Genomic DNA, 14240 nt, shown 5'->3' with positions numbered 1-14240 from the left:
AAGCCAAATTTGTCCACTTACCACATTCTTGTAAAAGTAGTAAATAATCATATTGGCCAAGCGGGTGTGGCACCAGTGACCATGTACCAATAACAGCTTTTTAAGGTATTTAAAATGAGAGATTGCAAAATCACTGGCCATCACAGCCTGTAAACACAGAAAATTATGCAAGTGTAAACATTATTTATTAAACATTGCATAGATCATACAACACGTAAACAGGCGACTCTTCCTACCAGTCTGTTTGCTTCAGTCTATGTTCCATTTTGAGCCTCCTCGCTTATTTCAGGATGGTCCTCCATTCCATCCATACTAATCTAGACTCACTTTGAATTTGCACCAGCTACTCTCTGTGGAAATGCATTCACATTCTGGGCGTTCTCTGGGTAAATTCTGAAATCACTGATTTCCCAATCCCCTTTTCCCAACAGTGAAGAATCTTTGGACCAGTTTTTCCACTTGTGGGTAAGAATAAAACTGGGGCTATCAGAGTTGGATATTCTTTTTAATTTGTTCAAGGGATGTGGGATTCACAGGCTGAACCAGCATTTAATTGCCCATCCCTAATTGCCCTCGACTTGGTGGTGGTGAGCAGCCTTCTTGAACCGCTGCAGTCCTTGAGGTAGCAACCTACTGATAGGCACCCCATCCACAATCATTCACTTACTTCACGTCCGAAACACAGTAGCAGCAGTTTGTACTGCCTACAGGATGCACTGGAGCAACCCACCAAGACTAGTTGGATAGCAACTTCCAAACCCACCACCTCGACCAGCTGGAAGGACAGGGGCAGCAAAAGCACAGGGACACCACTGGGAAGTTGCCTCCAGGCCACACACCATTCTGACATGGAAAAATGTCACCATTCCCTCACCGTCATTGAGTCAAGATCCTGGAACTCCCTCCCTATCACCGTCACTGGGTCAAAATCCTGGAACTCCCTTCCTTTGTGATAATGAACAATCCTAACCAATGGAAGGCTTTCCCCCTCATTCCTATTAAGTATTCCAGTTTAACCAGCCTTCCTTTATGCCATACTCGATCAAATGCTGCCCTGGTGTCAAAAATAGTTACTCTCAGTTCCCTCTGTCAACCTTACTAGGACTTCCCTTAACTTTAAAGATCTATATTAGGTCTCAACAGAATAAATTTATTCTGGTAGACAAATGCCGCATCAAAAGCTGTGGTTTGCACAACGGCGTATAAGAACTTTGGCTGCTGCTGAATGTGTTTATACAATGAGTACAACACACTGAGCTTGTATTTCTCTTGTCCAACTCGGTTTTGCACTAACTCTGCACTAAATTTGTATTTTGTATATACTGTTTTTTTGCACTATTTGTACTTGCACTATTTTTTGTGATTTTTTGTTTTTGTTTGTGTTTATTGTATGTCTTCTGTTCTATGTATGTCCTCTGTTGTGTGAGTCTGGGGGAAACGACATTTCGTTCCACCATGTGTTTTTATAGCATGAATGAATGACAATAAAGTAACGTGAACTTGAACTTGAACTTATCCAGCCTGTTCATCATTCCTGATTGACATAATCACACATTTCCGGCATCTTTCTCTTAAATCTTTTTTGCACCTTCTTCTCTGCCTCTGCATCATTTCCACAATATAGCAATCAGAATTCAAACTTGTAAGAACTATACACAGCGTATTATTAAAGGGAAGCACAGCACGAATACACATATTTAGCACAATATAATGAAAGAGGAGAAAGAATGTTCTAACCACGGCTTATCAACTATTTTTCCAGCATGATTCATTCTTTTGCTACTATATTTCACATAGCACTGTACCTGCATTCCTTCTTGACCAGTAATCCCAATGCCTACATTAGCAGCTTGGATCATACTGACATCATTGGCCCCATCGCCTAGAAGATAAAGTACATGATCTTAACACACTCTTCCATGAATAATAAGCAATTGATCAATAGCCTGCGCTTCCATTGTGTCTTATTCAAATATAAATCAACTCTGAAAGACAAATGGCATAGGTATGAAAGTACAAAGATGATGAACACAAGAGACCAGCAGGCCCATGAAATCATTCCAATGAGTTGCAGTATATTAAGCATCATGGTTCCAAAATCTCCCACCCATGGAGTCTTAGGAAGACCATGAAAAAATCCCCCTCAAAACCCCAGTCCAGGAAGGTTAGAAAACCTGGGGAAATAATCTACAATCCCTGAAGACAATCAAGGCAAGTTCTTGTAGATCATGGTGCTCCAAAAATGTCACCACTACTTCGTTTATCTTTTGTATGATTTTATGTCATCCACAGCTAGAAATCTATCCAGTAAACATCTGAATGTTTGCAGAGAATGTGTGCATTCTTCACAAGGAGGCAACTTGTTTTAAGTGTTGACGATTCTGCAGAAACAATATCTCCTGACATCTACACAAAATGCTGGAGGAACTCAGCAGATCAGGCAGCATCTGTGGAGGGAAATAAATAGTTGACGTTTTGGGTTGAGGCCCTTCATCAGGACTGGAAAGGACGAGGGCAGAAGCCAGAATAAGATGATGAGGGGAGGGATAGGAGCACAAGCTGGCAGATGATAGGCAAGTCCGGGTGGGAGGGGGAAGATAGGAGGGTGGGGGAGGGGGAGATGAAAGGGAATGATGTGAGGTGATAGGTAGAAGAGGCAAAGGGCTCGAGAAGAAGGAATCTGATAGGAGAGGACAGTGGACCATGGAATAAAGGAAAGAAAGGGAAGGAGGTGGGGAACTAGAGGGAGGTGATGGGCAGGTTGTGAGGGTGGGGAAGGGAAAAGGAGTGAAGGGGCTACAGGAATAAGAGAAAACAAAGGGGCAGGGAGAAAAAAAGGGGAAAAAAACAGGGGGTAGGGGTTACTGGAAATTAGAGAAATCGATGTTGAGGCCATCAGGTTGGAGACCACCAAGGCGGAATATAAAGTGTTGCTCCTCCAAGCTGCATCTGGTCTCAAAGTGGTAGTACAGGAGGCCGTGGACAGACACGTCAGTACGGGAGTGGGATGTGGAATTGAAGTGGCTGGCCACTGGGAGATCTTGACTGTTGTGGCGGATGGAGCGAAGGTACTCAATGAAGCGGTCACCCAATCTGCGTCGGGTCTCACCGACGTAGAGGCCGCCGCATCGGGAGCACCAAATGCAATAAATGACACCAACTTTTTCTCCATTACATTGACGACTGCATTGGGGCTGCTTCCCACACCCAAGATGAGCTTGTCAATTTCATCAACTTTGCTTCCAACTTCCATCCTGCCTTCAAATTTACTTGGTCCCTCTCTAACACCTCTCTCCCCTTTCTGGATCTCTCTGTCTCCATCTCCGGAGAGACACATTATCCACTGACATCTTTTACAAACCCACTGACTCCCACAGTTACCTTGACTACACCTCTTCCCACCCTGTCACTTGTAAAGATGCCACCCCCTTCTCCCAGTTCATCTGTCTCCATAATGGGAAAGATGGGAAAGCTTCATCTGTTCCCATGATGAAGCTTTCCATTCCAGGACATGTGAGATGTCCTTTTTTTTCAGTAAATGGGGTTTCCCTTCCACCACTATCAATGCACCCCTCACCCGCATCTCCTTCATTTCTCGTATGTCTGCCCTCACCCCATCCCCCCTCCGACATAACACCCCTTGTCCTCACCTACCACCCCGTGAGCCTCTGCATCCAACATCTCCGTAATTTCCACCACCTCCAACGGGACCCCACCACCAGGTGCATTTTCCCCTCCTCCCCCTCCGTTTTCGACAGGGATCACTCTCTCCGTGACTCCCTTGTCCAGTCATCCTTCCCCACTGATGACCCTCCCAGCATTCATCCCTGCAACCATGCCAAGTGTTACACCTGCCCCTACACCTCCTTCCTCACCACCATTCAAGGCCCTAGACAGGCCTTCCAGGTGAGGCAGCGCTTCACCTGTGAATCCAAGGGTGTCATTTATTGCATCCAGTGCTCCCGGTGCAGCCTCCTGTACATCGGTGAGACCTGACGCAGATTGGGTGACCGCTTCGCCGAGCACCTTCGCTCTGTCTGCCACAAAAGAGCTCCTGTTGGCCAGCCACTTCAATACCACTTTCCATCCCCATACTGACATATCTCTCCATGGCCTCCTCTACTGCCACGTTGAGGACAGATGCAGGTTGGAGGAGCAACACCTCATATTCAGTTTCGGTAGTCTCCAACCTGACGGCATCAACATTGATTTCTCTAACTTCCCATAAACCTCTGTTTCTCCCCCTTTGTTTTCCCTCATTCCCATGGCCCCCTCGCTCCTTCTCTTTCCCCTCCCCCAATCTCACGACCTGCCCATCTCCTCCCTCCTGTTTCCCAGCTCCTTCCCTTTCTTCCTTGGTCTACTATCCTCTCCTATCGGATTCCTTCTTCTCTAGTCCTTTGCCTCTTCTACCTATCACTTCTTAGCTTCTCATGTCATTTCCTTTCATCCCCTCCCCCCCACTGTAGTGTAAAAGGTCATGGCTGTCATGTGACCGTGACAATACTGACCCCTCTGGCTGGGATGACATCATTGAGCACATGGCCGAAAGCGACACCACTGTCGATCAAGGTTTGGCTCCACCCCACTAGGTGAACACCTTTGTTCTTGCTGGACCACTCGGATTGGTCTGTGCGAGCACCTTTGTTCCTGGGCACATCTACTATCAGCCTGTTTAATCACCTTTGTCCTTGCCAGACCACTCGGATTGGTCTGTGCGAGCACCTTTGTTCCCGGGCACACCTACTATCGGCCTGTTTAATCACCTTCGTCCTTGCCGGACCACTCGGATTGGTCTGTGCGAGCACCTTTGTTCCCGGGCACACCTACTATCGGCCTGTTTAATCACCTTTGTCCTTGCCGGACCACTCGGATTGGTCTGTGCGAGCACCTTTGTTCCTGGGCACATCTACTATCGGCCTGTTTAATCACCTTTGTCCTTGCCGGACCACTCGGATTGGTCTGTGCGAGCACCTTTGTTCCTGGGCACACCTACTATCGGCCTGTTTAATCACCTTTGTCCTTGCCGGACCACTCGGATTGGTCTGTGCGAGCACCTTTGTTCCCGGGCACACCTACTATTGGCCCGTTTAAACACCTTTGTCTTTGCTGGACCACCCAGCCCCCCCAGCAGTATAAAAGTGCTGCATGTTTGGTTTTCTCTCTCTTTTTCTGTCTCCGAGGATGTTGAGGTAGGCTGTGCACTACTTCAGTGCAGTTAGTTAAGGACTCCCGAGACCAAAGAGCCAATGTTTGTCCAGAATCAGGGTGTCCAAACATTGTACTGTTTATTCCTTGATCATTTGTACCCAGTTATTGTGTATGTGTGTGTGTGTGTGTGCATCTCACCCTCTGTTGCGATTTCCCTCCACATTCGTGATCTCCTGCTTGAGAGTGTGTGAGTGTGCATCTGTTTCCATTCATTCTGTCCCCATGTTTGTCTTTGTTAATAAACCATTTTTAAATTACAAAGACTGTGTGTCCAGACCTTTATCTTTAAGATACCAAAAGAACCTTTCTCACAACACCCACCTACCTTCCCCCTCTCACCTGGACTCATCTATCACCTGCCAGCTTGTACTCCTCCCCCTCCTCTCACCTTTTTATTTTGGTTTCTGCCCTCTTCCTTTCCAGTCCTGATGAAGGGTCTCAACCCAAAACATTGACTGTTTATTTCCTTCCATAGATACTGCCTGACCTTCTGAGTTGCTCCAGCATTTTTTGTGTGATGCTCCAGATTCCAGCATCTGCAGAATCTCTTGCATCTCCTGACTTCTAACTCAGTTCCATGCTTATGCACATTCATCTAACTCATTATCTATCCAAAAATAAGTGTGAAATAAAAACAGAGAATGCAGCACCTGTGGAAAGAGAATCAGAGGTAGCATTTCAGGTCAATGACTTTTCATCAGAACTAATGAAAGATCACTGACCTGAAATGTTCACTACTTGCATCTTCATAGTTGCTGCCTGACCTGCTGAGTATTTATGGAATACTCTGCTTTTATTTTGGATTCCCAGCATCTGCAGTTTTGTATTTTCAAAAAACATGTTTAATGCACAATTAGGATAGGGCAGGGAAGTCTAGAACCCGAGGGTAGAGGCTTAAGGTGAGAAGAGAAATTAAAAGGAGATCTCAGGAGTGAGTTTTCCACACAGATGTTGGTGGTTATATGGAAAAAGCTGCTAGAGGAGGTGGTAGAGACACATATAACTATGATGTTTCAAAGGCATTTACACAGGTAATTAGAAAAGAAGGGTATAGACAGATATAGGCCTAATGCAAGCAAATGGGATTAACATGGACAGGCATCTTGGTTGGCATGGATGAAGTAGGCTAAAAAGGCCCATTTTTGTGCTGTACAATTCTATCATTCTGTTCATATTAAGGTAGATCTCAAATAATATGAGTGAAAAATACTATTCCACATATTTGAAGAATAATAGAAAAAGAGATATACCTATTGCTAATGTCGTGGCCTTCAGATGATCTCGAACTAGCTTGACCACCATGCTTTTTTGCCGTGGTGTGGAACGACAACACACCACAGACTGGCAACATTTTACCAGATCCAGAAACTTCTTCTGCAGGTTCCCTTGGAAGATCACACTCAAAGTTTTTCCATCAATTACCAAACCAAAGGTGGGTTTGATGGTAGGCTTGCGTGTTGAGGATGTGGATGCAAAATTCACAGTCAACTTGGAAGTAGTATGATTTATTCCATTATACTTTCTCACTTCATCCAAGATGCAATCCAATAAAGATTCACAGATTTCCTGTTAAATAACAACAGTTTAAAAATAATTACCATTTAGAAAATAGAATAATTATGAGCTATTGCCAGGGATCATTTCAATGATCAGCTCTTCTTTAATAGTGTTCAGGCATGCTTATACCATATAACTAACTATGCAACATGGCCAAATGACATAGGTCTTCACAAAAAAGGATGAGACAACCAAATTCAATTCAGCTTTCAGTTCCATGCAGATAGAACTGCAGACCCTTCAGAATGAAACTAAAATGGGGGAGGGAGTACTTATAAGGGAAACCACAAGTAGCACTTTTAGCACCATGTTGAGTGAGGCAGCACTGACACTGATGGAATGTGTCATTCATTGCACCACCTGGTGAAGTCAAAGTGACCATCTTCAACGTCAAGGCAGCATGTGTCCAGATATGGATCAGGCAGCCTAAGCAAAACATAGTCAATAGGAACCAAATGGAAAATTCTCCACTTTCTGCAGTCATAGCTAACATTAATTAAGGTGGTTGTGGTTGTCAGCAGTTAATTATCTCAGCCCTTGACCATTGCTGCAGAGCTTCTCATGTGGAAATGTTTTCAAGCCAGCCAATATCAACTGCCTCAGCAATATTCTTCCCTCCATCAGGAAAGCAGAAGTGATGACATTCTGTAGAATTTTCCTTCTGGATATAAAAGGTCACATGGAGAAATGAAACTTTCAGAGGAAAAGCACAGATGTATATAGCTGTGGGAAATAACAAGGTAAAATTTTAAATTAAGTAAGTCTGGCACAGCAAGAAACAGCTTCCCACTTGTGGAGGGCAGGTCAGTAATTTGTTCCTTCTGAGTCTGGCCTGAACTACTCTGAAAGCAATAAAAGTAGGAAAGGCACAGCCCAGAATGAAGAAAGGTATATTGAAAATGAGCAAGTGTCATAAACAAAATAACAAATACAAACACTAAAGTTGTGATAAGGTTTACAAAATTACCAAAGGTTATATCATGTAAAATAACTCAAATGTTGCACAGTAATTTTACGTCAATACCAAAAACACTCACTGTTAATGGTAACATATGACATATGCCTCCAACTTTTTAAAGAACAGCAACTTAAAAAAAATCATATTTGGGATCTGGGTGTTGCCAGCAAGGCCAATTTTTATTGCAACAAACACAAACAAGTGCTGGAGGAACTCAGCAGGTCAAGCAGCATCTATGGAGGGAAATAAACAGTCGACATTTCAGGTCAAGGCCCTTCATCAGGATTGGAAAGGAAGAGGGCAGAAGCCAAAACAAGAAGGTCGGGGAGGGGGAGGAGCACACGCAGGCAGGTGATAGGGAGTCCAGGTGAGAGGGGGAAGGGAGGTGGATGGGGGAGGGGGATGAAAGGGAGTGATATAAGAAGCTGAGAGGTGATAGGTGGAAGAGGCAAAGGGCTGAAGAAGAAGGAATCTGGTAGGAGAGGGCAGTGGACCATGGAATAAAGGGAAGGAGGTGGGAAATAGATGGCAGGTCATGAGGGTGGGGGAAGGGGAAAGAGAAGGGGGGGCCACAGGAATGAGAGAAGACAGAGGGGGATGGAGGGAGACAAAAAGAGGGAGAAGAGGCGAGGGGTTACAGGAAACTAGAGAAATTAATGAAAGACTGTCAGGTTGGAGACTACCAAGGCGGAATATGAAGTGTTGTTCCTCCAACCTGTGTCTGGCCTCAACGTGGTAGTAGAGGAGGCCATGAATAGACATGTCAGTATGGGAGTGGGAGTCTGGGTGAGCACATAGTTGAAGAGCTGGAGAGCAGCAGAGATCACAGAGGGGGAACAGTGAGAGAGAGCCTCACAGAACTCCTGAAGAGGGGAGGAAAAATTCTTCAGGGTAGGCAATACCTCAAAGAGACTTCGCAGTGGAGCAGCAAAACAGAGACACAAGAGATTCTGCAGATGATGGAATCTGGAGCAACAAACACAAAAAGTGCTGGAGGAAACTCAGCAGGTCAGGCAGCATCTTTGGAGGGAAATAAACAGTCGACGTTTCGGGTCGAGACCCTTCATCAGGACTAGAAAGGAAGAGGGCAGAAGACAACTATCACCTGTGTCTCTCACCTATCACCTGGACTCATCTTTCCCCTGCCTGCATGTGCTCCTCCCCTTCCCCCAACCTTCTTATTCTGGCTACTTGAACTGTTGCAGTCCTTTATTTAAAGGAACATCCACAGTGTTACTGTGGAGTGAGTTCCAAGATTTATACCCAGCAACTTGGAAAATTTATCCTGGATGATACGTTCTCCAAGTTAAGATGGCGTACAACTTGGAGAACAACCTGAAGGCGGTAGGGTTTTCATCTTGGGTAGAGGTCATGGGTCTGGGAGATGCAGTTGGGGTGGCCTGGGTGAGTAATTACAGTGGTTTTTGTCGATAATGCACACTGCAGCCATTGAGCACCAGTAGAGGAGGGTGAACATTTAAGGTGATTAATGAGGGCATCAATCAAACTGATTGTTTTGTTCTGGATGGGGTTGAGCTTCCTGAGAGTTGTTGGCACTGCACTCATCCAGGCAATTGGAGAATAGTCCAGCAGTCTACTAATTTGTGCCTTGTAGGTGGTGGAAAAACCTCGATGTGTCAGGAGCCAAGTCACTCGCCAGATGATATATAGCCTTTCACCTGATTTCATTGCTGTGGTATTTGTGTGGCTAATCCAGTTGAGTTTCTAGTCAATGGTCATAGAGTCATAGAGTAGTACAGCACAGAAACAGGCCTTTTGGCCCATCTAGTCCATGCTGACCTGATCTCCTGCCTAGTCCCATCTACCTGTGCCTGGACCATATTCATCCAAATCTCTCCCATCCATGTACCTATCCAAACCTCTCTTAAATGTTACAAATAGAACCCACATCTATCACTTCTGTTGGCAGCTCGTTCCACACTCACACCACCCTCTGAGTGAAGAAGTTTCCCCTCAGATTCCCCTTAAATATTTCACCTTTCACTCTAAACCTATGTCCTCTAGTTCTAGTCTCACCCAACCTGAGAGGAAAAAGCCTGCATGCATTCACCCTATCTATACCCCTCATAATTTTGTGTACCTCTATAAGATCTCCCCTCATTTTCCTGTGCTTTGGGGAATAAAGTCCTAACCTATTCAACCTTTCCCTATAACTCAGGTCCCCAAGTCCTGGCAGCATCCTTGTAAATTTTCTCTACACTCTTTCAAGCTTATTGATATCTTTCCTGTAGGTAGGTGCCCAGAACTGCACACAATACTCCAATTCAGCCTCACCAATGTGTTGTACAACTTCAGACTAACATCCCAACTCCTGTACTCAACGCCCTGATTTCTGAAGGCCAAATTGCAAAAAGCTCTCTGCATGACCCTATCTACCTGTGATGCCACTTTCAAGGAACCATGGATCTGTATTCACAGGTCCCCTTCTTCTACCACACACCTCACAGCCCTATCATTCACTGTGCAAGTCTTACCCTGGTTTATCCTCCCAAAGTGCAACACCTCATACTTGTCTGCATTAACTTCCATGAGCCATTTTTCAGCCATTTCCTAGTTGGTCAAGATCACATTTCAAGCTTTGACAGCCTTCCTCGCTGTCCACTTTGCCCCCAATCTTGATGTCATCCGCAAATTTGCTGATCCAGTTTACCACGTTATCATCTAAATCATTAATATAGATGACAAATAACAATGGACCCAGCACCGATCCCTGTGGCACACCACTAGTCACAGGCCTCCAGTCAGAGAGACTACCACTCTCTGGCTTCTTCTGCTAAGCCAATGTTGAATCCAATTAGCTACTTCATCTTGGATCCCAAACAATTTAACTTTCTGGACCAGCCTCCATGCCAAATGGTGGTGGCCACATTCCAGGGATCCAGCTGAGGTTTTTGAGTTTGTATAAACAACTTCTGGATTTCCTTGTAATTTACAACCTATTTGAAACATTCAGCATAGAACTCCTTGGTTTCTCAGGGCATGCTGGAATACAATTTACAATCATTTTTAGTCCATGTGAATCAAAAGTGGACTTGCTGAAAACTGATGATAGACAGTATAAGGAGATAAATAGGGGGTGCACAGATTTATTGAAGACAAAACTTCACAGGCACTAAAAATCCAGGTTGACACAAGGAGACAGCAATAAAGACAGAAGGTATGGATGGTATATCTTGTAATCAAAATATCAGCGTTGCCTAATATCAATAAGCAGTCAGGTAGCCTATGGAGCATCTACAACAGTGAACAAGAGCATAAAGTGTTAACAGTTCAGACTGTAGCTGGAGAAGGAGTTAAGTTACTCTGTTGACTCAAGGAAATACTTGCACACGAACTATCTGAGGAATATAGCAACCATTGGTTAAGGTGGAAATCTGAATTTATTGTAACTTAAGTTATTTGAGAGTAGAAGAGTGATTTGTGATCTTAAAACAGTACAAGTGAATTTTAAGAGTGGTAAGAACTTTGATAATATCTGTGAAAGGTATGACTCATAATTCCAATAAAGGTGTAAAATTGAAGGTCCTAGACATATGTCTTATAATAAATTGTGAAATCCTCTTAGAGATAGAAGGAACCAAAAATTCAGGTCCAACAATTCCCCAATGCTTTGACAATGTTCAGTTCCATTGGAATTCCTTTGATAATGAAGCAGTCAGAATACTCTTGATAATGAGTCAGTCAACTCCAATCAGAGAGAGAAAAACATCTTCCCCTAACGTGCAAAATTATCATTACTAAGATTGCCTTCCCACAACCCTCAGTCACCCTGTGGATCCCATTTGGCCGAAAATTTAACTGGACAAGTCACAAAAAGCTCTGGCTAGTAAAGCACAAGCACGGCTGGCAGTGGGATAGCCAGGACGGAACAACTGACCGATTCCCCAGAGTTTTTCCAACAGCTGCAAGCTACAAGTCAGGAATATGATGGAATATTCCTCACTTACCATGAGCACTCAAGGAGCATGACACCACTCAGGGCAAAATAGCCCAGATGATCATCACCTAATCCTGTACTCCAAACACTCACTCCCCCTGCCATCAGTTTACTATTGCTGGAGTGTCAACAAAATGCATTGCAGCAACTTGTCAAAATATGCTCATCAGCATCATACACCAGCAACCTCTACCCCCTGGAAGGACAAAGTCAGCAGGCACATGGCAATGCCATTATTTGCAAGTCCCTCTCAAAGTCACATACTACCCTGACGTGGAAATGTATTGTTATTCCTGTGTCACTGCTGGGTTTAAATATTGAAACTCAACCAAGCAGCACTGGGAGAGTGTGCATTGCAGCGATTTAAAAAGATGACTTGTCACCACCTACCAAGAAGCAGTTAAAGATGGACATCATAGAATCATAGGATAGTTAAAGCAAGAAAAAAAGCCATTCATCCCATTGTGTCCAGCTCTCGACCAAAACAATTCACTAGCTCCCAACCCCTCTGCAAGGATATTGGTCCTGTTCCTGTTGAAGTGCAACTTATTTTGCTTAAAGGACCCATTTTCCTCAGAAATGGTCCCAATTCCTCAGGAATCTATAGCCTATCTCCTCCCTCCTACTCCATTTCTCTGGCCATGCAGTTATCTGCTTCATCTTCCTATTTCCATTGTGATTAATATGTAAACTATTAGGAAACTGGATATTACTACCTTTGAGGTCCTGCTTTTTATTCTCTTTCCCAGCTCCCTGAAATCAGTGTTACCTTGGCCAGATCTAGCTACATTTCATAACCATGTATGCATGAAAAATTCTGTAATTAACCTCCTTCCATCCCATTTCTCATCATTATGAACGGACTGATTGGGTAGTAATTGGGTAGGCTTGTTGCACTTTTTAGGGACAGGGTTTATCTGGGTAATTGTCCCCATTGTCATGTGAATGATCATGTTCTATTTGTGCTGAAACAGCTTTGCTAAAGATACCAATCTTCACAACCACAGCTAGGATTTTGGTTCACCAATCTATTAGTGCTTTCAAAAGGAAATTCAATAGAGATTTGGAAGAGAACAAATTTTAGTGGAGAAAGGGTGAGAGAATGGGATTGATGGAATTACTGTACCAGGAGCTGGCATAGACTTGATAGGCTGAAAGAGTTTCTCTGCCATAATAATCCTATGATTCCATTACTATTTCAGGCTGTAATTGGCTAGTCTGTGGGACAGCCTGCCCAATGTTATCACGGCCCCAGACGTTCTTCCGATGAATGCCAAGTTTGCTCCTTTGGTCTCAGTGGTTTAATACAACATATCAAGATGGAATAAATATGAAAATGTGGGAATGTGAAAAAGTATTAATGCTGATTTTTTTTAGAAGTCTAACAACAATAAAGGGCTGCTTTTACATACCAGCCCTGACTTTTTTTAAAAGAAAAGTTCCTCATCATATAACCACAAAATATATTTCCAAATTCAATTCAACTCCTAAAAGCAAATGCATAAGCTACTACTAATATTTAAAATTCGAGCTGCAAAGTACGCTTCCCCCTCTGGTTTGACATTATGAAAAAAAAGCAAGAGCCACAAATTATTCCGTGATAGAGAGTGGAAAGGAAAGGTTATAGAAATGCCAAACACTCATTTGCAAATGTCAACAATTTTTAGGTTATAAGTGACTTTGTTTTTTAAAAAAAACTACTGGTTCCCAATTGCATGTGTATGGTAATCTGACACAATATATTTGTTTTAGAGAAGGTTTTAATGGAGCTAAAGATTTGGATGTTTTAATTATGTATAACTTGCTAAGTTACATAACAGAATGCATTATTCTTGACAGGTGGAATTGGGAAAAACACTTGCCTTAGAAGAGGCCAAGAATCATAGATTCATGTTGGCAATGAATATGACATTTGACTGCTTTACCCTGACATCTCAGGCTCAAGTTTCCCACATTAGATTAGGTCTGATTTATGCCTTACATCTACACTCCTTCAGTGTCATATTGTCAACCTTGCTGCAAGGCAATGCATTAAGCCTAGCAAGTTAAGAATCTGAAATCATCTTGCTTCATCTGAAGATGAAAGAGACTCCATTATTTCATATATTCTTAGTGTAATTTACATAATTTAACCACAGGTCAGTACATTTTTTTATTTAAATTGTCAGAATGGCATATATCTCTAGGGAGGAGGTGGGCAAGGCTGAGATAGGGTAGCCTCTGGAAAAAATAGATTAGCGTGCAACACCCATGCCCTGCTGAATTTCGTTGGGGGATTACATTTGAATTACTTTTTGTACTTGCAGTAGATTGAGATATCAGCTGCCTGTCAGGCAAGAGTCCCAGCTCACGAAGGCCACAGCTCAGAGTGTACAGAGAACAAAGTCACTGTGGGGTAGGGACTTAAGATCTGAGATCTGGGATTGGGGGAGATTCCCCATAGCTATTCCCAAAGACTTAACACCTCGACCTCCAGAGTATTCTGCATCCCACGTCATCCAGGTTAACACCAAAAGTGGTGGTTTTGATGCTGATTCTTTTTGCTCTTTCTTTGTC

General features: G+C 43.5%; 1 protein-coding gene across 1 annotated transcript in view; it reads right to left on the bottom strand.

Annotated features, from left to right (window-relative positions):
• LOC127569752 (phospholipid-transporting ATPase VB-like) overlaps positions 1 to 14240 on the bottom strand; it is a 256997-nt gene that overhangs the window by 12558 nt on the left and 230199 nt on the right. The window contains 3 exon segments of the mRNA XM_052014600.1: positions 22 to 147; positions 1806 to 1882; positions 6462 to 6777. Coding sequence (XP_051870560.1) covers positions 22 to 147; positions 1806 to 1882; positions 6462 to 6777 — 519 coding nt within the window.

Source organism: Pristis pectinata, chromosome 4 (genome assembly GCF_009764475.1).
Source record: "Pristis pectinata isolate sPriPec2 chromosome 4, sPriPec2.1.pri, whole genome shotgun sequence".
Taxonomy (NCBI): Eukaryota; Metazoa; Chordata; class Chondrichthyes; order Rhinopristiformes; family Pristidae; genus Pristis; species Pristis pectinata.
Note: the sequence above shows the minus strand (reverse complement) of the source record. Positions and strands in the feature narration are given on the sequence as shown.